At 39.2% G+C, this 26444-nt stretch overlaps 2 protein-coding genes across 4 annotated transcripts in view; one reads left to right on the top strand and one right to left on the bottom strand.

Annotated features, from left to right (window-relative positions):
- The window catches only part of CCNE2 (cyclin E2), a 14031-nt gene extending 8741 nt beyond the window's left edge, over positions 1-5290 (top strand). For all 3 annotated transcript variants that reach the window (XM_085572360.1, XM_077782881.2, XM_021543224.4), the window contains exons 8-12: positions 756-851; positions 1566-1700; positions 2345-2456; positions 3091-3245; positions 3614-5290. In XM_085572360.1, coding sequence (XP_085428486.1) covers positions 756-851; positions 1566-1700; positions 2345-2456; positions 3091-3245; positions 3614-3715 — 600 coding nt within the window. In that variant the 3' untranslated portion in view covers positions 3716-5290. The remainder of the gene's footprint in view (positions 1-755; positions 852-1565; positions 1701-2344; positions 2457-3090; positions 3246-3613) is intronic.
- Positions 3450-26444, bottom strand: INTS8 (integrator complex subunit 8). Its single transcript, XM_021543223.3, has 27 exons — positions 26254-26444; positions 24768-24942; positions 22723-22863; positions 22234-22305; positions 21018-21069; positions 20607-20789; positions 19930-20037; positions 19128-19283; positions 18517-18617; positions 18032-18173; positions 16189-16259; positions 15867-16042; positions 14848-14981; positions 14132-14242; positions 13248-13449; positions 12586-12707; positions 11389-11573; positions 9943-9976; positions 9230-9286; positions 9085-9146; positions 8319-8437; positions 7035-7138; positions 6314-6364; positions 5637-5710; positions 5496-5560; positions 5360-5403; positions 3450-5080 (listed from the first exon to the last, which is right to left on the bottom strand). The coding sequence occupies exons 1-27, from the start codon at positions 26381-26383 to the stop codon at positions 4964-4966; spliced, it is 2988 nt and encodes a 995-aa protein (XP_021398898.1). The 5' UTR covers positions 26384-26444; the 3' UTR covers positions 3450-4963.

The raw sequence follows: 26444 nt of genomic DNA, 5'->3' as shown, positions 1-26444 counted from the left end.
GGCCAAGAGCATACTTTTGGATAATGCACAGTGGGCTAGACTGACAGAAAAACTTGGGATTAAGTTGTTATCTTGGAACCCCCAGATGTCACTGTGGTTCCCAAAGCAAGATTGTACCCTACGAGCAGTCACCTGTCCTAATGAAGTGCGTGGGGCCATGGTGGTCACAGAGCCAGCTCGTAGAGAAGCAGTTTTGCTGACAAGCTCTCTTCTACTTACCCACCAAACTATGCTTGGCTGCAGCTGGCATGGCTGGCTTAGCAAATTTCCTTGACTGCCTCTGCACCATGGATTTTGACAGTTACAGTGGCTGGTTGTGGGATTTTCTCTATTAACTTTTCTATTTTTTTTAATTTATGCAATTACATCAGCAGTGACATTGCAGGTAACCTGTACCAGTCAGTCATCTGTAGGAGAATTGGGATGATGTATGTTTTTACAGCATTGGAATGTCCGAGTAGAAAGATCTATAAATGGAAGGGTGTTCTGATTGCTTGGGCAGCATTTATTTGCCCAGAAGCTCAAAGAATTGCAATAAGTCCATTGCATTGTACAACAGATACTAAAACTCAAGTAGGTTATATGTTATCTCCTTATCCTGTAAGTTTCATGTCAGTTCATATAATGAAAAAAACACTGTTGTAGCATAAGAGATGTTAACATGTCAATATGGACAGAAAAGTATTTCCCAGTGTCTTCTCAGCCTTTCTTAGAACTGTAAGATATACTCATCTTCATTTTCCCTCCCTTTAAAGGAAATCTACGCTCCTAAAATACAGGAATTTGCTTATGTCACTGATGGTGCTTGCAGTGTAGAAGATATTGTAAGAATGGAACTTATTATGTTAAAGGTAATAATTTGCTGTGTTTGTAAGTGCTGGGTGAAAGACACTCCAGCTGAGCCTTGTGTTTTAATGTCACTTACTTGCCTAGAAAAAGGAACCTGTCCCTGTTTCTGCACAATAGTGAAGCCTTTGTTGTGTATGTGTGGACCTCTGCCACCCTAGCTGAGATACAATCCCTGACTGGTAGGAAAGGGCAAGTTTTTCATGTGAATGTAAAAGCTCTCAAACAGTGCAGCCAGGGCTGTCACTGTAATGTACTGCATTTGCCAACATCCCTTGCTGTCCAGGAACAAGGGCTTCTGGAGGGACAGGCAAAAACTTCACACTGCTTGGTGCTCCTCATGTTGGAAAGGATCTATCTTTACCAGTGCAGGACTATACATTTATTCTTCCTTAATAGAGATGAGAGCTGCAGGTTCACACAGCTAGCCAAAAGGTTGACAAAACAATATTAATTTCCCAGTTTCTGAATGGAGAAGACATATAAAATCCAGCTGCACAGGTGAAAGGATACAGATTTGTGCTGATCCTAGTACAGCCTTTTCAAAAAAACAGTGAGAATACAACTTAAAAAGAATATTTGTACTGGAAATTATAAATACTTTTTAGTGTGTTTTTAGGATATGTACAGTAATCTCAGGAGAGGTATAGGAAGAAATCAGAGCACAAAACTATCCTTGAGTGGTTTAAGGCACTTAACTGTTTGTTAAATATTTGCAGGCTTTAAAATGGGAACTCTGTCCAGTGACAATTGTCTCTTGGCTGAACCTTTATCTTCAAGTGGATGCTCTGAAGGATGTTCCAAAAGTGCTGCTACCTCAGTATTCTCAGGAAAAATTCATTCAAATAGCCCAGGTAAGTAATAAAATGTTAGAAAATGGTTCTTGAGTCAGTGACAACTGCTACTGAAAGCCACTTTGTCCTAAGCGTTCCCTTGTTTCCCCCTCACCTGTTACTTTGTTAAGGAATGTGCAAGATTGGCTCCACCAAAGAAATACAGTTTTGAGGACAATTACCCCTGTGTTTCTTTTCTCCCTGCTTTCACATACTTTAAGAATTTTCTGTATGCTGGTGAAATAAAAAATCCATTTTATTTCTTTAATCACTCCAGCATTCTGTAAACAATAGTGACAGCTCTGAGAGGAAGGTGGATAATTTTGGACTCTAGGCTGTTTTTACCTGTAGTAAACCCTTAACAGTTTTTCTGTGTAATTGCCAAGAAGGCAGCCTGGGGAGTGTTTTGACTATTTTAGAAGAGCTGTCGTTCTGTTTGTATGGGCATGTGTTGTGCCCAGCCTCAGAGAGTCTTACTGAAGCTGGGCAGCTCAGTGGTGTAAATACTGCACTAGGTAGTATTTAAATTTAAGACAATACCTTCCTGGAGCTCAGCCCTGTTCTGGGGCAGAGGCTGTAGGAGGTGCCATGTGCATAGGCCTTTCTGAGAAAGGATCATGCTAAAGTATCAGCTTATTAAAATCTGTTACTCTTCATGTCCTCAGCTTTTAGACCTGTGTATTCTGGATGTGAATTCTTTGGACTTCCCATACAGAACACTAGCTGCTGCTGCGCTCTGCCACTATACCTCAATCGAAATAGTTAAGAAAACTTCAGGTAAGATGCCTCTGCAAAGCTTGGCCTTGTTGGGCAGGGAATTCTGGAAGCTGTCACAGACTTGCTTAAGATGGTATTGGTTTACCAAGCTGCCGAAGACTACACTGACACCAATATTTCTTCTGTGTGCTTCTTTTCCTTCTAATTTCACTTCCTATCACTATTTCAGAAAGACTCAAGAAGGAAACACCAGCAGTGCAGCTTTTGCTAAGGAATTGAAACATTTATTGTTCTTGCTTTTGGGCTAGTATTTGCTCTATGACTTCCAGATGTTTGGGGGATGATTAGCTATATATTTGGCCACTTTTTCTCCTGAAATGTAGTTCTTGAGCAGTTGTGCATGTCTGTCAGCAACACCCAGTGTGTTTTTATAGCATGACCCACAATCTCATGTTCAAGCCACAGGTTACTTCAGCTTCCCCTGGAAAGCAACAACAACCCTTGTGACCTCCATTCCCCTTCCAGACACCACCCTTTTAAGTAATGAGTATAAGGAAATGTTGGCTGTTTCTGGGAGGATGTTTCTGAATTTTTATCTGTAGTATTATTTATTGTGCTTTTTAACTCGTGGCCATATTGGAACACTGCAACTCCCTCATGATTTCTAAATATATTCTGGTGTTCTGCCCTTCAGGCTTAGATTGGGACAGCATTTCAGAGTGTGTACAGTGGATGGTTCCTTTTGTGAATGTGGCAAAAAAGGTCCCTGTGAAGCTGAAGAACTTCAAGAAGGTTGCAGCGGAAGAACGACACAATATCCAGACCCACACAAACTATCTGGACATGCTGGTAAGTGGTTTGTGGATGTGCAGTTTGGGCAGCTGAGCGTTCATTACACATCCCTTGTCCTGAGGCAGCTTTGAGTGGCCAAAGCAGCTCCCTGCTCACACCTGGCCTGGCTCACCTCAGTGAGTGAGTGCCCAAGCACCAGTGATGCTATAAACAACAGGTGCTTTAGCCTAATGCTCCCAGCACACACAAACAGCTCTCCAGTACTGGTAATGCAAGTAACTTTATTATGCAATGTCACTGGTTTTCTCAGTATCCTGACTCTAGAGCACTTGAATTGTGTGAGGAAGCACTGCTGCCTCCTCCTGCCACAAAAAAGGAGACCGTGGCACAGGTATTAACTGTTGTCTTCTTTTCCCAATGCGCAGGAAGAAGTGAACAGTGGAGTAGTGTCTACTGCCCCAGGGCAGTTATCACCTGTGTCAACAGGAGGAATAATAACCCCTCCCAAAAGCACAGAGAAGAAATGAAATACAGTCAATTGTCATGAACAGATTCAGAAACAGGACTTGGTGCTTCAGAACAAGACCACACTAAAGGTGACTCAATGCTCTTTACTGCTATTAAAGATTTGGGCAGTAAAAAACATAGCAGATGGAAACTGAGACCAACATCCTCCTACAGACTTGAAAAAAAAGAGCTCAGCTGAGCATTGCACCTGCTATCACAAGAGCCTGGACCACTTTGGGCCATTCTGACATGACTTAAAATAGTGAGAACTGAATTCTTAACTTATGTCTTTCAACAACTCTTAAAAATAGGGCTGGCTGGCAAGATTTGTTCACTCAGCTTACATGGCAGATTTGCTTTAAATTGGGTTAGATGAGAAGAATATTGACAGCTTGTATGTATTACCTCTTCTTGACCCTTTTTTTTCCTTGGTAAGGTCAGAGCTCACTCATGTCAGTCAGTCCCCCCAGCTCAGGTGCAGTATTGCAGAAGCCTGTGGGTAAGCAGTTCACATCTCTGAAACCACTCCGTGTGTGCAGGACAGTGCAGCCAGCCTTGTGTCAAATCCCAGCTCCAGAGGAGGCCCTTTAAGCTTGCCAGAAGCTTCAGTTTTAGTGCATCACTGACCTCAGGTGAGAGTACCAGCAAAGAACCTGGTGCTGCAGTAACCCTAACTGGAAGAAGTGCAGTCCCCAGCCACCCACTTGCAACAAGAAAAGCATGAGAACTGGAGAAGGTATGGAATAAAGGGAGCCTGCAGGTACTCTACAACCACTCACGTCATAGGAACAGTGTTATCAGTGTTTATAAGCAGCATTAACTACTGTGTTTTCCTCAGATTCACTACCTCTGAGTCACTTCTGTGATGAAGGGCAGTACTGGGAAAGAAGGGTATCAGTCTTCTTCCCCTTCTCATGATGCTTCTATCTGTGCTGCACACCCAGGGACAAGTGTTACATTACACTGAGCAGCCCGTGATGCTGCACTAGAGCATCAAGTGCCACCCACAGCCACATTACACTCACAACAACTTTGCAAACTTGAATTCATGTCTTCTCAAACAAGCCATTGTGGAACTAGCTGCAGTTGCTTCCAGCCTTCTGTACAGTTTGTAAAAATAAGGGGTTTATTGTAAGATTTCATTTATTTCTAAGAAGAAAGATACTAGACTGTAAATGTTGTACAAAAATTTAAATGACTTTAAAAATAAAGTCTTGAAAGATTTTTTTTTACTTTTACACATTTTGTAATAGTCTTCCAGCATTAGCCTAAAAGTAAAGTTTTGCCATTGCTTGAAGAAACTTCTTTTTCCTTCTCTGTGCAGCAAGCTGTAGGACTTCCTCAGGATTGCTGGCATTCAGCTCTGTCTGGCCAATGGCTTTTATCTTGAAACAAAAGAGGAGACACAACCAGCATGAGGCCTTCCAGTAGAGCTGTTTCATTTCAGGGCACTTTCAGCACTAGTTCCATGGGTGATTTATTTCTGTATTTATTTGCTGTATGCCCTACCACCCCACCCCTTCAGCCACAACTTTATGTAAGCACCCAGATTCTACAAGAATTGTGTGACAAAATTAAAACTGGAACTGAAACCACATTTTCAGAGGTGATTTCAGGGAGGGAAAGACTCTCCAAAGAAATCCCAGCACCCGGGGTTAACTTACTGCTATCTGCCGCTTGTCTGTCTCGCCTCTTTTGTGGTGGAGATCTGAGGATAAGTCAAGAAAAGTCACTTAGGTAGGTAATGGACTTTTTCTCAGCTTCAACATCAACATATGTAGTATTCCAGCAAAAGGATACATGTCAAGTACTCCAAGATGGTGACATCCCAGATGTATTCATAGTAAGAATCCATGGCATCATGACTGAAAGACAAGGCAGGTTAACTGACAGAGTCACGTATTGTGTTTAAGCATCTATAAACTTTGTTGTAACATTTACCTGTTTTGTTCCTGCAGTGCCTTAAAAGCAGTTTTATAGTCTACTTCTCTGAGGAACTGGCACAAAATAGCTACCTGTAAGGAAAGACTCTGTGATTCTGACAGCCTTAATTCCCCACAGACAAACCTCCCACACACTGCCTTGTTCATTCCACTCCTTTTCTAGACCTAATCTAGACCTTGTTTCCAGGGCAAGCAAGTTCTGAGCACCTGAACAGAGATCATTCTGACATAACAGTAGCAACAGCTACAAGAAAAGGGGATTGACTCAGATCAGAAGGGAGCGACTTGGCTTCTAGGTTTCCAAATACATTGAAGAGCTTTTAAAGCTTAGTTGCTTCTTGAAGAGTGACTGATCCTTGGATCAGCAAGAGCACCTGCAGTTATGAAAAACAAAGCCGGTTCCCACAATATACCTGCACACCTCTCTTAAAAAAAGTCTATATTATCAGAGAAAAGTAGGACAAAACACCCCTAGAATACTACTTTTTACTTTTCCATGTATGTGTTTATTTACCTGTTAATTTTAGTCCTATAACTGTCCTAGAAGCAAAGGTAATAAAACCTACTCTACTGCAGATTGAATTTCCAAGGGAAGTTGAATTCAGTCTTTTTTAATTTTGTCCCCTATATAAACATAAGCAAATGTTTTAGTTTATGCCATGTTTCACTTCTTACCTGGGTGTGACAATTGAGTAAAGAGCAACACTTGATCATTCTTTTTATCACCTACAGAAAGGTTAAAAACAAAACATGTTCTGAAATGCTTGTTTTGGAACACAAACTGCAATTTTTATTATTTTCTTTTTTAATTCAAGGGACCAGCTAGATAGATTCTTCTACCCCCTAGAAACTCCCAGGCTTTAGCACATGCACTGATGAACTGAGCCTTCATTCCGATACAGATTTCCAGCACAGCAGGAGTCGGATGTTTTCAGCAGCTGGAGCTGAGGTGAGCACTGGAGCAGTGCTGGTGAGGCAGAGCTGCTGCACTGCCCTGAGCAGGTCTGGCCCCCAGCCCTGCCCAGCATGGTGTGGCTCTGCAGGGATGAGCCAGGGATGGTCACACCACACAGTGACTGTGCTCTGGCCTTTTCCATTTACTCTCCACACCACTGTGTCCCACAGTGCTTTCCCAGCACACAGCTCTGCAGGCTCTATGAACTAACAGAAAAGCCTTCTGTGATTCAGCAAAGGAGAAGTCTCAGATTTTCTAAGGCTTTCAAGCAACAAGCCAAAAAAGAAAAAGGACCGATGAGGGCATGTATTCCTCAATGCATCAAGATATAACACCTAACATGCTACAGGAATGTGTATGTGCTGGACAGTTTAGTCTCTACATAGAATCAGGATGCTGACTGAATCCAAAGAGATTTTTGCAAATCCCATTTTAGCTCACCTGGTCTGTGTACACATCTGGTGGCACCATCTTATTAAAGAAGTCTGAGCATACAGCTCCTGCCTGCAGGTAATAGTGAAGGGCTGCTGAATACTGATTAGTTGCTGCGAAGGGAAAAAAGCAAAATAAGCTCTCAAAAGTAAATACAGTACTTTAATACTCAGATCAATTGTTTATAGAATTATTCAGATGCGTATCTCACAGCTGAAGTCTACTGGGAAAATTACTCTTTTTTCATTGTTTGAAAAGCATGGACACACAAAGTGGTTACACAGTGGTAGATGGAAAAACTACACAATCAGAGAAACTAGTACCACAGGCAAATTTCTGCCTTATTGGGATTGCTTTTTATTTTTTCAGGTAGCTGATCTTGAATCCATCAACTTAGAATGGAAGTTTATTTTCAATGAGCTCAGCACACACAGGGTAACGAAGGAGTTTAGTTTAGTATGGGTGAGAGAACAGCACTCTGATAGCTCAGGCTCAGCACTACTACTCCCAGTAAGCCCTTCCTGAGCTGTGGGGAAGGCAGCAGCCTCCTGGGGCTGTGGCAGGAGCAGCCTGCTTGCCCACGGCTGCTGAAATACAGACCACTGCCACTGCTCCACCCGCTGTTCTTTCATGTACCAGCTTTGAGGCTTCCTACATAAATGTCCTCCTTCTGGGATGCTGCTGCACTTTGTACAGGCAATAAACACCAGAAAACAGGTTATAACCCTGAGTTATTCTCCTACATGTAACATGACAGCACTGAACACTGGACTAAGACTCCTCCTCTCACCCCAAGGGTTATAAAGCTATAGCTAGCTATTCCTCATTTACAAACCCTTCCCATGCTTCCTCATTTACAAACCCTTGACACTTCCCTATATAAAATACAGATCGTCTCCACTCTGCTCATCTTGTGCTCCACTGAAGCTGATCTCTACATTTAAAAGCAACCACTATTCACAACTTTCTATTCACTTATAAAACACTGAAGTGCCACAGTTTTGCACAATTACACCACTCAAAGACCAACTGCACTAAAACAGTCAAGTTAAGGGTAACTGTCCAAGTTTCCCTTACCCTAAAAGCAAGGCTGCATGACCTATCAGAAGCTCAGCTAGCTGTGGGCTTAGACACCTTCCCAGGCAAATCCACCTATACCACCACATCTGAAGATTTTAAGTTCATATATCACTTAAACTTCTTTTCATAAAAGGAAATACAAGGAGGGTTATGTCAAACAAATCTCAGCAAGGTTCCTCTATACACGTTAAACACAGACATTGTTTCACTTACCAAAATAAATATCTGCCTGAATAATTAGCCAGAAGTGGTTGTTTGCATTGATAGTCAAGGCATAGCTGACCAGCTCTTTTACTGTAATAGCTACTGCTTCAAAGTCCACTGATTGAAGACTAAAGGAAAAAGAAAGAAAAATAATTCCTAACTTACCGCTTTGGTTTTTTTAACCACTAATTTGATTTCCCATCTAGTCAAAGTCCAAACCACCTTGCATTAAGTGTGAAGCATAACTAAGTCCAGAAAAGATTTTGTCTTGACTAAGATTACTGTTGTTACAATACAGCAAATCTCACCAAACAAATACAGCCTTCAGAGGCTTTAACAAAAAGCCAGAACTAAATGAAATTCTGAGATCCCACCCCACAGAGCCTCTAAATTTCAGTGGAGAAATACAGTTCAACCCAGCCAGAATAAATCAATACATACCATCTGCCACTTCCTATTTTGTGTATTATTCAAACACACCTTGAAAAAATTAGTGATTTCATATTAAAGTATTATATAGTTCACATATAATGAACATGTACTTCAAAGCACACAGATTAAAAAAAAAAACAAACAAACAATTTTTCTTCTCCTCTTTCTTCTTTCCCATATCTTCATCAGGACCATCAAAACTCTCCATGTCCTCAAACCAACCTTCCCAGAGACAGAATGGGGGCAGTGATGCCTTTCCATGGAGAAATCACACTAAAAGTAACTGGGACCAAACCCATCACATATAGTATTAAGAAAAAAGTGGGTTTTATCATCATCTTACTTGGGGATGGATGAGGGCCAGATGGAAATGTGTTCTGCTGCAATATCATTCACAATATCTTCCTAAGAGAAGAAAGATGGTATGAGAAATCACAAGAAGAAATATTTCAAGAAAGCCAAGAAAGATTTTGATTATATATACTAACCCGAACATTATGAAGTTTGACAAACAAGGATAATATTGTAGTTAGGACCAATGGTTCCTGTAGGGGGAAAAAAATATTCCCATGAACTGACAAAACTCCACTTTCTTCCCTAAGCTTTAAAACTCTGTAAGAAGTTATGCACTCATTACAATTTCCTGTTGAAATAGGACAATATTTTGTCAAGAGATCTGCGACACAAGGATACTGCAAGAATATTTCTGTAGAAAGTTTTTAATTACTTCAGATTTTCCTGAGCAACTCCTTGGATATAAACTTTACTTTTGCTTTATGCATCTTTTTGTTGTTTCTGTGATTACTACCTAACTTTAAAATTAAGCTAGGTTTACTACAACTTTCTATGCATTTACAAACCCAGAAGCTATAAACAATTTCCCTCCTTCTTACTTCTGCTGCTTAGTATGATGCATGTAGCAGCTTCTGTCTGCCTCCAAAAGGAATGCTTTGCTTCGTGACAGCTGCAATAAAATACACTCCCAATGTAAACAGATCTCTATCAGAATTCAGGGTAATTTTTTTACAAGCTATTCCACACTGCTGTAAGCCAGGTATAGCAAACTCAGACGTTTTTCAGTCATAGGAAACACCCAAATAACTGTTAGATTTTCTGGAATTTAACACAAAGAGTCCAGAAAAATACTACACCAAAAGGAAGTTTTAGTTGCAAACATATTTTCAGCACCACTGTGACTTACCCGAAGCTTTTTGATGAAGGACAACAATTCACTCCTAAATTAGAGACATAAGTACCCATGTAAGTAATCATCCACAAGAATATATGCACACTTAAAAAACAAATCAGTAGAGCAAATTCTTCACCTGCTAAAATACCCCTTCACCTCTTAAGTTTACAAATGCAGGGCATGTAAATAAAAATGCTCAACCAGCCCATTCACTTTTAATACAGTTACTAGCAAATTTTACTCTAAAAACAGGTTAAGTAAGAGGTATGTTCCATCAAGCTATAAAATGCATGAAAATCACAGAAGTCAACCACTGACTCTAAAAGGGAAACCAACTGAACTGAACTGCAATTCCCCAAGATAGGTTTGCAACAATGACCTACACACAGAAGAGGGCACACAGTGATCACTGATAATGTACTTCAGTTTCCTTGTAATGAACATCAGAAACTGTCACTATAAGACAATCCTTATTGGGACAGCCTTTGGAAAAGTTTTCACTACTTCTTTTCCATAATAACAGTAACAACAGGGTCACTGCCCTCTACTTGCCCTTTTTGTTTGAGAGGGGTCAGGAAAGGTTCAGTACCTGGAGTACACCTGCACTCCTTTTCCTTGCCCAAGTACACAGCTGGAAGCTACAGCGCGTCCGTACCCTCTTACACCTGTCCCACAGCAGCACAAGCAAACACAGCTGGCCTTTAGCACACATTGACCTCATTAGCTCAAGGAAGGTAAAGACACAGACAGAGGTCTGACAGAGACACCCTTCCCAAGGCTTTAACGTGGGAAGCTGTTCAATACAGTCACACATGCCAAACTGTACCATATTAGACAAGTTATATTTAGGCTTAGACTTCAGAACAGGCCAAGGACACCAGACAAATCAGAGAGTCCTGAATCAGACATTTGAGGCTAAGGCTGCCAAGGTGTCTGACAGACTACTGACCAGGGTAATTTGATTTTCTTACTCTTCACAGACTTCAGCTGAATTAGAATTTCATTTCAAGACAGAGTAACATTTAGCTTTAGACTCAGAAACAAAGCTAACTACAGATACTCATGCTGTGAGCTATGTCCTTGATATAGCTATAAAAGTATAAAACTGATACAGAATAATTCTATTTGCTGCAAAGCAGACAGCTCCAGCCCATCAGCTCAAGTGGCCTCTAGATGCCATTGACTTTACTGGACAATCTGCACTGGTTATAATGGAAGCACAGCAATATATGCTTCAGTTTCTGCATGGAGAGCTGCCTCCCACACACTCCTCTTCTGCCTCTGAAAAAGAAAGTCAGCACATCCTTAACTACCCAACTCGCACAGTGGACAGGATTTTTACTCAGATCTTTAGCTGCTGCCATCACTCTGATAGTGGAATCCAAACAATTTTTAATGAGAACATGGGATCAAACTAACTATTCAAGCCATCTTCAAAAATAATTTTAGAAAACATACCTGTACATAATACCCAGTGTAGACTCCCTGTGTTTTATCAAACTCACTCTTCCATCATTGCCACGTTTGTGCTGGTTGGATACACTGCAGATTTGTACAACGACTTCCCAGAGATCTTTAGCTGTGCGTCTACTTTCTTTGGGACCTGGCAGTTCCTTGCACGTAGCAGCCAGCAACTGGCCCAGCTATGCAATGCAACAGAAAAAATACAGGAACTAAGGCTTCTCTGCATATCATCTACAGCAAAGGAATTACTGGTATTTAAAATGGCTAAGCAAATGATTTTAAATTATGAACTACAAAGCAATGTGACTAAATTTTGCAGCAGAGAATAGTGATAAAGAAGCTGGAAAACAAGAATTAAACAGAGCATTTTTCTGTTTATTAGTTTCCTTGGTGTGTATTTCATTATTAAAAGCTCCAGAAAACAAACTTGCATATTATATAAAACCTAATCCCCGTAAATTCCATTTTACAAAGACTGGCTCTTTAGAACTCACTTAACGTCCATATAGTAATTAATCATAACTGAAACTGGCACAATGTTATACAAAAAATCTGAACCTCAGAACAGAAATTAGGAAGTATCATAGGTAAGCAGGGCAGGGTAAAAATGAATCTGTCCTGTTATACAACCTGCCTTCTACTCTATGGCCTAACTGAGAAGTAGAAATATTGCTGTGAAACAATTTTGAAAACAAGGTTTCAAAGAAGGCAGGGCTTGAATGTCTCCAAAAATTCAACACTGGTGTTGGATAAAAGAATGGAAATCTTACAGTGCATTTGGAATACAAGTATCTTAGGAACAGAAAAGAAGCCAGACTTGAAAACAGATCTGCACACTTCTCATATCTTCTACATAAATCTAGGCTGAATTCCAGCTAAGAGTCCTTTAGGGAAGTGCTACAGTGTTTCAGTCATGGATCATAACCACACAAACCTGATGGGACCAACTTCAGCTAGCAACTGACAACGGGCCAAGATTTCATATGTTCCTGCAGCACAGCTTCCATGTTTTTAGTCAAGTGCTAAACAGGCTTGTTGCTTAGCCCTACTATGTTCTACCCCATACTTAATTCATTACAGCCACAAAGCCCCACTCTCCAGCAGAAGGGTACTTGCTTTGAAAAGTACAAAATACTTCAACAAAAAAGTCAATTACAGTCTGAGAAAGTTTTGAGACTGAGTACTTGTTACCTTCACATAGGGATTAGTTTGAACCAGAGGTAATGGAACTTGCATGGTCAAATACTCGTTCTCACACCAGTTTAACAGGAAAGCAACACATTCTTCAGCTATAACTTGTCGAAGAGGAATATCTAAAATGAAAGGGATTCTTTGTTTAACTTTTTTTTTTGAGAAAAGAGTGTTGTAAAATGGTATTGCATGAAAACAAGCAAATCCCATTTCCTCTCATCAGCTGTTTTTGTTCCACAGCTATGACAGGAAAATACTATGCTTGGCCCTACGAGAGACCTCACCTCTGGAAATTAGGAGCAACAAGGTTTCATCTGATCACAACAGTACAATGTTACTCTCTCATTGTCAAACCAGGAGAAAGCTTTAACAACTAGCCCTTCAAGCAGAAGAGCAGAGATGTTTATCCTGTTCAATCCTTTAAGTGACATTGAACAGAAACTGTCAATCTGGTAGGCATCATGCTCACTTATAACTTCTAAAAGCTAATGAAACTTCTGAAGACTTACTAAAACCAGTGGCAAAGTCACTGTTGTTTTTCCACTTACACACCTATGTGGTTAATCTGCTATACAATATTGTTTTATTTTGCTGTGTATTTTTCCCCCTTCTGTCAAGGTTTGTGCTTTACTGCATCCTCAGAAAGACAGTAATGTACTTACCAGGTACTCTCATTTCCAAATAGCCTCGGACTCTGCTTATAAGATCAGAAGGAGGACGCTCTCCAGAAGCACCAGCTCCAGCTTCGTGAGTGTAAATGTCCAAAAGCAGCATTTCATTCAGCATGACTTGACGGAGCTTTGGAGAAAACTCTGTCACAAGCTCCAAGCAAGCAGCAAAAAGCTGCTTTGCATGGACAAAATCCTGCAATAAAAATTATAAGCATGAATGATTCCTAACAAATTCATAAGGGGAAATACTGCAAGCTAAAGTGCATTCAGATCTATCTTGGCTGAACCAGCCTTGACATCCATTAGCATCAGCACTGCTCAAGCATCTCAAAGTGTCTACTTATGAGTCCTCTGGACTTGCTACTAAGCTTAAGAGTTCCAGATCTTTTGAAAACAAAACAAGGAGTTTAAGCAAAAACATGCTAGAAACAACTACTGGTACGCTTGGTACAATTTTGTTTTAGCTGCAGTTTAGCAAATTTCTCAATTACAAGGAAAATAGAACAGCATTCCAATAAATTCCTTATGTAAAACACTTATTCAAAACAACAGCACTTCATATCAGTAAATCAAATCACCACTGGATGTAGATGCCACATAATCTAGAACAACGTCATTAAAACTTTACATGAATTAAATTATCTCGAGCCCCAACTCACTGGAAAGCCATTACCTTTGCTTTGCTGATGGAACTTTGAGAGACAGAAATACTTATCCATTACACAACACATGGAGCTTGTTACAACACCTCCCTCACCACCCAGTTTTTAAGTTTTTTCTAAAAAACGGCCTTCCAAATTTTCCACTTCATTAAGAGTCAATGAAATTTGGACCAATCTAAAAGTTGGTCCAAACCAACCAGATGGCTTGCTCACCTTAATGGCACAGCAGTGTAATCCCTTCGCCATCAGGATGTAGACCAAATCCCTAGTCAGACTGTCTTTGATTCCTAAAATAACACTGCCGTAAACATTTGGTACTTCCCACTGGGAGAGAAATGCATAGGATATTTGCACAGAAACAAGTTTTAGAATTCACATCACTGCTTAAAACAACATAAACAAACCCCAAATACTGAAAATGACTGCCAATTCCCATCTTTACATCTAATCACGAGTAATACATGGCTCATTTTGAAATACAATAAAAGTGCCCAAGTACACATTGTTCACACTCTGAATATGCAATAATTAAGGGAAGAAACAAAAAAAAAGTCAAGATATCTTTATTTAAACAAAGTCTTCCTCTCTCCTGCTCCAACCTTCTAATAACAGAAATTTAAGCTAAAACAATATTGCTATCTATTCAGAACACTAAAAGCACAAGCTAGGAAAACATATTTTCTCATAAGGAAAGCTTGTGATACAGCCAGTAATTCCTTAAAACAAAGGTTACGGGTTTTGTTGTAATACTCTTCACATAGAATGTGAGTTTAGATATGTATCATCATTCTTATTAAACCACCACTATGCAGAGAGGGAAAAGATAAGTCACCCTAAGGATCTATGAGAAAATGTTTGTTGTTCACTGCAGTATGTTACCTAACTAGTCCTTCAATCATAGTCTCTTGTGACCACATGAACTAAGTTACCTTATTAGAAATTGTCCAGAATTGGCGTTCTGAGGTCATACCATGCAATTCGATTAAGATCTGGCGAATCCTCCAAGGATCCACTGACAGTATAAGCTGATGTTCAAGCTGGCCAATATTGACACTAGCTGAAGCTAGAAGAAAAGCAACCACATCCCCAGCACATTTCTTGTCAATGTAGATACTTCCAATTCTTTAGTATATAACACTTCAATCAGAATGTAGTAAGAACAGCAGATACATCATGCTTCCATAGGTCCAGCCATCCTTTTGTGCCCTTTGATGAGCACCTTGTGCTACCTTCAGCCTGACCTAAAGGGCTGCTTCCAAGTGCCCTTCCTCACTCTAGCAGCTCTGAGTTCTTTTGCTATAGCGAAGCAATAGATTCAAGATCTGCATTAAAAGTGTGCTCCTATACTGCTCTAGTGTACATAATCCATATTGTACAAATACATATTGTCTTAACTGGCTTAAGTTACTGCAAGACTCCATTAGAGCTAAAAAGGTAAGGTCTTTCCAGTCCCAGCCACCATCTGGCACCTCTTGTTAGCTTTGACTTGTGTGGCTGCACAGCCAGCCAGCTGTATTGGGAAAATCAACTGGTTGAAAAAAATCTATGGTCTACTTTGGTAGGTTAAAAATTTCATTCAGATGGCACTCCTGGTCCAGCTTACCACACAATCACGTCATCATTAATGTATCTAAGTCCAGAGGCAGGGTTCCCTTTTCTGGGAACAGCTGCCACAGCCACATTTGTTTAAACAATGCCATACTCTCTCACTCTGTCACCTAGGACACTTTTATTTGAGCATATGTATTACATTCACTTGAGATACAAGCACATGACAGTTACCTTCTTGAACAAGCAGGACATGCACCAACTAACAACAGAATGTACTTTCTCTAAAAACATTCTAAACTTTTTTGAGAACAGACCTGCACTTGGTAACCTCAAGGTTTTCATCATGGAAACAAGGCACTGTCTGATCAAAAGTTAATGAAAATGCTGTGAAAATTACCTGGGATATCATAAAAAGAAGTCACAGGTTTTGTGCACAGATTGATTCGAGGGGATCTCTTCCGCATTTGGTCAATGAGCAGCTTCCGTTCATCATCTTTCAGCAGTTTTATGAAAAGATCATGAGATGAAATCATGAAGACGAACTGAAGATCTTCCATGCCCAAACACAAGTTTCTAAACAAACAAAAATGTTAGTACATAAGCAGGAAAAAAGTGAAAAAGTGCTTATTTTTCCAGTTATAAATTCTTGAAATATTTATTGTGCTGTATTTCATAGCTTACAAAGTGCAAATTCATGTTATCTTCATATGGGCACATACTTGAGAAATGCTGCCATTCTTCTCTTCAATTCTTCAGAAGCACTTTCCAAGTTTATTGACCCTGAACAAACCTGGTAAAGAAAGCAGAAAATAACTAAGCCATCCCCTTGCACATTTGTAATATTTAGTTGCAGCCAGTGTTACTGACCAGCTTTCTGTCTCACAAATAGTAACAGCCAGTAAACCTCTATTCTCAAGTGAGGCAACAAAGTTATAGAATCACGGAATGGTTTGGGTTGGAAGAGACCCTAAAGATCATCCAGTTCTAAAAGCCCTGCCATGGGCAGGGACACCTTTCACTAGGCCAGGTTGCTCAAAGCCCCATGCAGTCTGGCCTTGAACACTTCCAGGGATGAGGCAACCAAAGCTTCTCAGGGCAACCTGTTCAAGTGCCTCACCACCTTCACTGTAAAGGATTTCTTCCTAATATTTAACCTGCCACTTTCAATTTGAACCTATTACCCTTGTCCTAGCCCACAATAAAATGCAAAAATCCCTCTCCAGTTTTCTTCTAGTCCCCTTTAGGTAGCTGAAAGTGCTCCAAGATCCCCTTGGAGCCTTTGCTTCTCCAGGCTGAAAAACTCAAGCTCTTTTAGCCTATCTGTTGTTCTCACTTTGTAGAGCAATTTTAGAATCTGCACAAGTGCTGTTGGGTGGGAACCAAGTGCAGCATTGCTGGGTGGTTACCCTAATTCATCTAGAATCAAACCAGTATTTCTGTTTTACTATGTGTAACCCTATCATGACTTGGTTACTCTAAATGTAGAGATGAGTCCAGCTGTCAAGGGCTTCTTGTAAGCCAAAGTAAGATAAGATTTGACTGACAAAGCTTAATAAAGAAATCTCAGTGCAACTGTGTGAAATAAGACTGCCTCTAAAGTAAACCTGATAAAAGCTATTGACATCACATATGGATCAGTTTCCTTCAATCTGTACGTAAGATAGGATGTTTCAGGCAAAATCCACATTCCTTTTTCCTATTCCCCTGGTATACAGAAGCTCTGACACTGAGTGCCACACAAGATCATTTAGCACATGAGCTTAAAAATTAAGTATTTCTAAGTACAAAATGCTAAGATTCACTAGGATTTGGGTTGTTTATTTTTTTAACCAGCAGTTGAAAAATAACTAGATAGTTGAATTTGTCAGCTTGCAATACTTTTTTTTTAAAGTATATTTCAGTCCCAATATGAGCAGTTGATGTAAGCTTTTACTTGTTCTGCAGTAGAGAGTCCCATCAGTTAATTTTTGCCACATGCTTGAAGAAACAAGCAAAATAACTAGGTTCAAATTAATAAAAGACATGCAAATAACAGCAAAGCAATAAAAGGACTAAGTTTAGTTTAAGCAATAACAGTTTCCTAAAAGGCTTCACTAAGGGTAACAGTGTAGGTCTCACATGTAACAGTAACTCAGGATCACTTTACCACATGTTAACTTCTACAACGAAGCTGATAAAGGAAAAGTGGTCCTCTTCCACAGGTACTTTTTCTACTAATTCTCTCTATCTTGGAGAATTAGATTCTTTGATCCACTAGAACAAATATTCAGCAATATCTCTACATAATTTAAATGTCAGGAATAGTAGCAATTTCAAATACAAGCTGAAGAAACAGCTCACCACTGGATCCTCCTTGACAGATGGAAACAGAGCTATGAACAACAAATGCAGAACTGATCACTGAGTGGAGCTTTACTAACTGCAAACAAGTTGAATGACGTTTGAGAAGTTACCTTTCTCTGCTTCAGAAATTTGAGCATCGCTTACAATAATAAGTTACACGGGGAAAGAAGTCTCTCACTAAACACCATTTTCACTTGCAATTTTAGATTAATGTTTTACCTCAAGAAGGAAGTCTATTTTCTCTTTGCTGGGTTTCAGGAACAGTTGACAAAACTGAATATCAATTATTCGACCTTGTAATATATCACAGACTGTGTTGCACACGCAGACTTTGAAACAGACTTCATCCAGAGCATCATTCCTGCATGAACACAAAACTGAAGATCACAGGATAGCTCTGACAAATGAAGAGTGGTATCATAGCAGGTGGAAAAAAAAATCTTAAAAAAAATTAGTCAAGTGATAAAATCAAGTGTTAATGTTCATTACATTTTTTCCATATATGGCCACAGTGAGATATAATTGAGGAGCTGTGGTGTGATGTAAAATGTAGTTTAGACTATTGCTAACAGAAACAAAGGCTGAAGTTTCTTGGATATAAATAGTTAATTGTTAAAAGATTTCACATACTTCCCACAAAAAGCATAACTAATGAAAATTGCTCTTCATCCTCATTGAACATTGATTATTATTTAATGTCTCACCCTTGCTGAGCTTTCTGGAAGAGTTCTCTCAGCACTGACTGTCTGAACTGTTCAGGCAAACTGAGGGTTAGGTTATCTTCAAGGAATATCTTCACTAAGTCCTGTAACAAAAACAGTTGGTATAGTCAATGCATAATGCAAAAGAACTAGACAGAAAATTATTTTATCTGGTAAAAATGAGGAAACTAAGAGAAACAGCTCACATCCATATTTAATGCTAAAATTAACTGAATAATCAGAAAGGAATCAAGTAACAAAAGAAGTTCTTTATCATCAGAAAAATCAAAGAAAAAACCAAAAAAATCACAAAACAAACTTGCACATCTAAGTAGCAACAGTCCCTGAAACCCAAAGAATTCAACTCTACCTGAAAAGCCCTTATTTCAGCTGACAGGAATTATTTACCACTGTATGGAATCCAAGATATTTTAATCTAACCTGATTATGTTACATTGCTGAACACATAGGATTTAAAACAGTATGTTAATGGTTAAACTGTCATTTAAAATTTAAAACTTCTTAAAATCCGTACCAGTTCAAATGGAATCCTCCACACAGAACGACAAACCCCTCCTCCCCCAAATACACATGGCATTGTTTAGGCAGTCTACCTGATATTTGCCAGATTTCATACAGCTGTGGATTTGACTATATGGAGTTGCCTGTTGAGATGCATCATCAGAAGATGAGGTAAGAACTTCACAAGCTTCACAATAGCCAGCTAACCGTTCTTCATCTATGGTAAAATGAAGTGATGATGAGCCATTCTGAAAAATAAGAGTTATATCACATCTTAGTAGCCAAAGTATTATGAAATATATGCTTAATTCAGAAACAGAAACTCACTATTTCCCCAAATAACAGCAAAAGAACATACATGTACACAATTAATTTAAATAAAAACTGGAGTTCTGTGGTTTTGGAAATAGGAATATGAAGCAAAATAAAACAGGAAGCATAATGTACTTATAAATTAAGATGTACTTTTTAAAAAGGTTAGAACATAGGGAATTTGATTTCTAAGGGAAAGGTAGATTAAAAAAAAATAGGAAGTGCTGTATGGTTACCTTACTCAAAAACACATCATCACCATGGACACAGGATGTACTGTTCAGTTAAGTTACTATTAGCACTGGAGATGTAATTTCAGCATTTTTTGCATCAATACAATTTGTGTAAAAGACTATTCATTACAAAATGTAGAACAAAGCAGTAATGTACTGCAACCAAATAATTTCAAACCAGGCACAGCATGAAAAAATAAATTACTGTCAGAACTTCAGGAAGTTTCTTTAAAAATGCTGTGTACCATTAGGAGTTATTAAACTACTAAAGAAGCAAACTAATTTAGACAAGGCTATTTTTTTTTTTTACAGAAGAGTTGAATACCCATGCTAAAAGAGCACTTGTTACCTTTGCAATCAACTCCTTTGTTTTGAAAAACTTCTCCTTAGCCTTTTCATGAACAGCTGCATTTGTAGATCCTTGTTGGAAATAGATTGCACCCAAATCATAGCAAACCTGCAAACAGCACTGATATCAAACACACGGTCCTGGACATCATGTTTCGAGTCAAGATTAAGTATTTCAGCTCAAATGTTCCATGTACTTTTAACTGTTCCTACTTTTATCTAATTTACCAACATACACTGCAAACCTTACCCCACATACTTCAATTGCTTCCTCTTTAACTGCAATCTCTGTCTGAGTATTCAGCACAAGCATTATAAAATTTAAGAATTATTTTCCCATAATCATTGCAAACAATGCAATAAGCTCTCCTTGTCATATAATGGGTTATTTCAGGGGAATGAGAGGGCAAAAGTGATAGGTTGGTGGGAAGCAACAATAGGTACAATGATTTTAAGAAGTTCTATTAATGTACTAATTAAGTCAGTATTACTTCATTGCATTAAAAAAAACCTGACCAAAAAAAAAAAAAAAAACCCAAAAAAACCCAACCAAACCCAAAACAACACAGGGAACACTAATAGAAAAAAAACAGTGATTTACCTTGAAATTATTCCGTAACACTTTTTCTAAGGAAGCAGATATAAACTGAAAGTTTTAGTACAAAATGTACAAGTTACCTGGCACTGTATTTCCTCTGCACTGATTTTCAGTCCAGCAGTGGAACTCTCTGTTTCTCCATTCACCATACCGGGTTCCATGGCCAGTAAATCCAGAGTTCTTATAGTATGGACATAGAGATCTTTGTTTAATTTCAGTGCTCCTTCTAGGACCAGGATGGAATCAGCAGCCTGTTCCTTCAACTGTAATAGTTCAAAAACATTTAAAGCATTAACCTCTTAGTCTTGAGTTTAACTCTGGGTTTAAGTTAATGCTACAATTTAAATGTTCAGTATAGGGATAGTTTTTAAAAAAGACATTACACAACTGCTCTATGTCATGTAGAACTGGCTTTTGCATTTTTTGTAGAATAAAAAAATTCATATTTACGTATAAATTCAAGCAAAAATATGAAGGGAAAAGAGTCTTACCACTTTCAAAATATTTTCAGTTAGTTCCTTTTCTTGCTGAATATGATTCATACTGCAAGTTAGACACAGAAGGTCAAGAGTTCAGTTATAAGGCAGATCTGCACATTATTTTATTTCATGTTCTAGATCACAATAATTCATTCATGCTTGGTTTTGCTTAACTGTATTTTGAACATCACTATGCAGGACCACTGACTGTGCTTATCTATTTATATCTGAAACACAGAACTATATAATGAAAAGATAGTTTTATATGAAAATGTGGTTCAATAAAACAAAAAGGTTGCTAAGTTATCATTGTCTTTTTTAAGATCAGATTGCCAATACCAATTCAATAGCAAAACAATAATGAAGAAAGCTTCCACAGCCTCAAGTCTTATGAAGCTTCAACATTTAAATCTTCTCAAACATGTCAGGGCACAAACATGTTCACATGTTTATGTAAAAATTAAAAGTATTTTTCAATTATCTTCCCACACAGATTTTTTTTTAAATTCAGGATCAGAGACTGAAAGATACAGGACAATATAAGACCTATAGTTAAAATAAGGAAGAGGAAGAAAAGCATGTTTAATCAACGTATTTAACAGACTCTCGCAAACAAGTATGGTCTAATGATTAAGTGCAAAATTAACATTAAACATGTGAAAAGCACCGCTTAGATACTTCCAACTTTTGGAGAAATCTGTAATGTAAAAGTCACAGACAAGTTGTTACTAAAGCCTCACAGCTTCTAGAAGGCAAAATGCAAAATTGAGTTTAAATTACAAATTATTGCCCAATGAAGCAAATGAAAATACTTCATTATTTCTAAGGTTATCATACACAATGCTTCAAACTGGTGTAATAAAACAACCATATTAAGCAAGCTACTGTAAGTTAGGGACACAAAATAATGCATAAAATGTACCCCATCTAAACTAGAGCATAAGCATTCTGCCAAGGCAAATTGTCATCTCTCTTCCTCTCATGAGTTTTCATGTCATGACAAAGTAACACCGATTTTAACATTGACAGAGTGGAACAACAGACAAGTATATGTATGAAGTGTGTCTGACAGGAAAGTGAGAATATACTTGAAATAAATCCAAGTTTTCCATGTCACAGCTAGACATTTTAATAAACTGTATGTTATTAACATGATTTAATCCACTTAGAAATTACATTCCTGATTATAAAATATCTGTGACATTCAAATGAATTATATCTAACTTACACATTTAACTGAGGTGGACCAGGTTTCGCTTGCTTTACAGGAAAACTACTTTGAACGATGGTCCTTATGGCCCTACACAGGGAAAAAAAAAAAGCAAAGAATGGCATTAGCCTCAGAAGTGTAATAAGTAGATTACATTGATAATAGCAGTTTACCATTTCAGAAGCATTATACCATTAGAATACATCATTTACTCAAGAGCACATCTAGCAGCTAATAAATACTCTTACGTCCATAAAAAGCTGAAAGACCAAGATTTTTATATTTATAAGGAGAGAGTTCAAACCACTATCTTGACTATTTTTTAGGGAAGAAAACCAGCTCTAGAATAGCTTTTCAGACTCAGCCCCTTCACTATTACCTAGCAACAGATCACAATACTTATTAGTACTTTAGGATTCTTTCTCCTTCTATGTACAATTATACAGACAGAAGAAAACACTGCTTTGTTGTATAATGATTTTATATTATTGCCATGTAGTAGTTTACCATCTGTTGTAGAGTAGTATTGCCATTGCAGTGGTTGGGGGCAAGCTGGACAGATCTACATCCACATGTTTAGTTCCTGGGGGAACTTTGCTGATACACAGAAGTTCATTCAATAGCATGTTCAATACAGGAACAGACAAGCTATTAAAAAATAAAAGACAGAATCAGATACTTCCTAGAGTAAATCTACTTATGGAATGTTAAACAGTGTACACTCCTATTCAGTACTTAACATCACATGGATGTTTATTCAGCATTTGAGATCAGGTATGTAAAGCAGTTACCAGTATTAGCTGCATAAATTAAGCCCAAGAGGATGGGCCCAAGCAGAAGTTCAGCTGCCCTGACAGCTGAACTAATACTCTGCACCACTGCATTACCCACACAGGTACCATACCAGAACAATCCAGTCACTTGTAACAGCATGACCCAGCTAATAAGAAGTTCTTTCAAAGCAGCCTGAAATCATACTCCCTGAAGGTAAGCAACTCCATTTCCATCACAAATAAAATTTCACTCACATAAAGTGAAGTTAAGACTAGGAACTTTTTGAATAGCGCTAAGTACAACATACATTAGCTGGGACAGAAATCTCTTTAATAAAATGAGAAAATATGCAGGCTGGGCTGCACTGCTCCAAGCTTTTGTGGTTATAATTTAACAACTAAAATACTACTACTAATTTAGACATTATTCGAGATTAGATCAACTTCTTCCAAAAGCACCTTTGACCTTGTGAAAAATTTGCATTCTTTGCAACTAGTATTGAAAATAACCAATGAAACTACACTTGTAGCAGCTAAAGCCAGGATTTCTGTTTAACAAATTTTAGGTCTTGTGTTCTATCAGAAGCGTTCTATAAGCAGTGGCTGAGGGAACTGGTGTTTAGCCAGAAGAAAAGAAGGCTCAGAGGGGACTTATTGCTCTCTACAACTCCCCAAAAGGAGGTTGTAGCAACTGGGTGGTCAGTCTCTTCTCCCAGGCAAGTGACAGGATGAAAGCAAATGGTCTCAATTTTGCCAAGAGAGGTTTAGATTGAACTTTAGGATAAGTTTTTCACCAAATGGGTGGTCAGCCATTGGAACAAGCTGTCCAGGGAAGTGGCTGAGTTACCATCATATCCTGAAGGTACTTAAATTATATGCAGATGTGGCACTTAGGGACATGGCTTAGTGGTAGGCTTGCCAGTGTCAAATTAGTAGCTGGCCTCAATGATCTCAAAGCTCCTTTCCAGCCTAGATGATTGTACAATTCCATGCAAGTTAGAACCAGGTCAATTATTGCCGACTTAAGATTCTATATTAAATTAGATAAAGGGGGCAAGAGATCTGTGTGAATGAATAAGGAACTTCTGTCACTACCTATGTGTAAACAGGAAGCCAAGTGTAAACAAGAATCACCTGAAACAATCCTGTGCCATGTGTTGGATGATCCTGCTGGAGTAGGGAGGTTGGATCAGAACCCACTGTGGTTCTTTCCAACCATACCCATCCTGTGATTCTGTGAAGTGTAGCTCCCTAATGTGCATAGTACTGCCAAAGTGAAGTAGTTCTTGACTGTTCTAGCTCATCAGACCATTTTTCAGCTGAAATTTCCAAAGGAAAGATGCAAAGCTGAGGTTTGTCTATTTCAACCACAGTCATTTCAGTGACCTAGTTCACAGATACATGGAGTTATTACTGGAGCAAGACCTCAAATTTCAAGCATGTCAGAATGAGGAAACTTACGCTAGTTTTGTCACTGAAGAATACATAACCTCAAATTTATCTTTATGAAGATAAATTTGTACATATAATTTAAGATATGTACATGTACATATCTTAAATGGCTAAGACATGCTGTTTTTCCTCTCTAAATACTTCTTATTCATTCAGACACACTGCCTTTATCAAAACTGATTCCTAACTTACAGCCAAAATACAACTCGATTTCAATTATCATACTCAAAAGGGAGCAAGACAGATTTCCATTTTTTAAAATAAATATCTCATGCCACTTCAGTTTAGTGAACTTAGCATGAAGATGTACAGATGTACAGAATATACCTTTTTTCTAACACATCCAAATCCCACTTCAGATGAGCAGCAACTTTGAGAGCAAGAAGTTTTAGAATGCGGTTTCTTTTGTTATCAGGTGGTGGCTGGACTTGGTTCTGTTCATTCACTGATGGTTTTGAAGCTTGTTCCAAGAACTGAACAATCAGCTGCACAGGTGGTGGGTCTGCAAAAAGACACAGGCACTCCTTAAATTATTTATAAGCCCAGAATTTTTTTTTTTTTCCCCAGCTATGAACATGGTTCTTTTATCCTTGGTGCTTATAGTCCTGACATTGCTACCTGGTAGATTCCAATTCCAAATGGTGTTCTGCACATGCTGACTCAAATCAGACTATCAACATACCTTTGCTTAACATTAAAGTTCACTTGACCATGGTAACCACACTCACACTTATTTTCACTATTCTGTATTAATTATCTACTGCATCTACTGAAAATAAATGCTGCCTAATAAAACCACAAGTGAACTGTTGTAAAAATGATATATCTACTTGTAATTCTCCTCTGCATGTAAAATATATTTACAAGCAATTGCTGGTACTTCTGAATATATTTAGAAAATACTTTCAGATTGGTTAAAAAACAACATCAAAAAAAGCACCCAATCTCTTAGATTGGTTAAAAAACAACATCAAAAAAAGCACCCAATCTCTTCCTTACAATAAGACAGCCAATACCTTTGAGCTCTTTCAAAAAAAGAGGCCAAACTGTAACCACTACACTCTCACTGACCTTTGTGAAACACAAAGCAAGTACTACCTATTTACTCAATTCATTACAAAACAGGGTATAAAATCTAAGCGTAGATCTAAGCATAAGATCTAATATAGATTATGCTTAAATTGACGTTGTGTAGATGTAACTGGCCCAGGTTTTCCTGTTTCCTCCACCTTCTTGCAGAATCTGGGTACTGAAAAAGATGACTACCCCTTACGACTGTCAAAAGATCAGGAAAGTTTAAATATGGCCTCTTTCTTATAATACATCAGACGAGATTTCTATTTATTCCAGGCCCAGAGAGCAATTTCAGCACTGAACCTTTCGGAGGACTTCAGTTCCTGCCACTAACAGGATTCCAATAGGAGAAAACCAGCTGCCAACTGCAATGATGTGCAGCACTTCCCACCGAACAAACAAACAACACTTCCGCACACAACATTCACATACGCGAAAGGAAAAGCGATCTACCAGCCAATAAAGTCAGAGAAATGAAGTTATTAAATAGGACAGATGAAGTGAGATGCGCAAAACCGCGTTAGTGCCGGCGGTGAAAGCGCCGCGGGGCCGCGGGCAGTGCCCGGCGCTCTCCGCTCCCCACTGCCCAGCACGGCAGCCGAGCCCCCGCGCCGCCCCCCACGGCCCGCAGCGGTGCTGCCCAGGAGGGGCCGGGCAGCGGGGCCGGGCAGCGGGGCCGGGCAGCGGGGCCGGGCCCAACCCCAGGCCGCGGGGAGGCGGCGGCCAGCAGGGCACGCACCAGGAGAGGGCTTCTGCAGGTGCTGCTCCAGCAGCGCCTCCTCCAGCACGAACTCGAACCACGACGTCTGCGGCGGCGTGCATGGCCGGCTGGAGGTGGCGGCCTCCCGGTCCGCCGCCTCGGCGCTCATGCCGGCCGCCCGGCAGGGAGCCCCGCTCCGACCCGCGGCCCGCAGCCACCGGCGGCGGCAC

The sequence above is a fragment of the Lonchura striata genome, chromosome 2, assembly GCF_050655825.1.
Source record: "Lonchura striata isolate lonStrDom1 chromosome 2, ASM5065582v1, whole genome shotgun sequence".
In the NCBI taxonomy this organism is placed as follows: Eukaryota; Metazoa; Chordata; class Aves; order Passeriformes; family Estrildidae; genus Lonchura; species Lonchura striata.
The sequence above is the reverse complement of the archived record's forward strand: the minus strand, read 5'-3'. Positions and strand labels throughout refer to the sequence as shown.

Coding starts and splice junctions, on each gene's coding strand:
- INTS8 (XM_021543223.3), bottom strand. CDS start 26,383: ATGAGCGCCGAGGCGGCGGACCGGGAGGCCGCCACCTCCAGCCGGCCA. Junction 11,574..12,585: donor AAACTAATCCCTATGTGAAG/GTAACAAGTACT, acceptor TGCATTGCATAG/CTGGGCCAGTTGCTGGCTGC. Junction 5,711..6,313: donor TACTCAATTGTCACACCCAG/GTAAGAAGTGAA, acceptor CTTTCCTTACAG/GTAGCTATTTTGTGCCAGTT.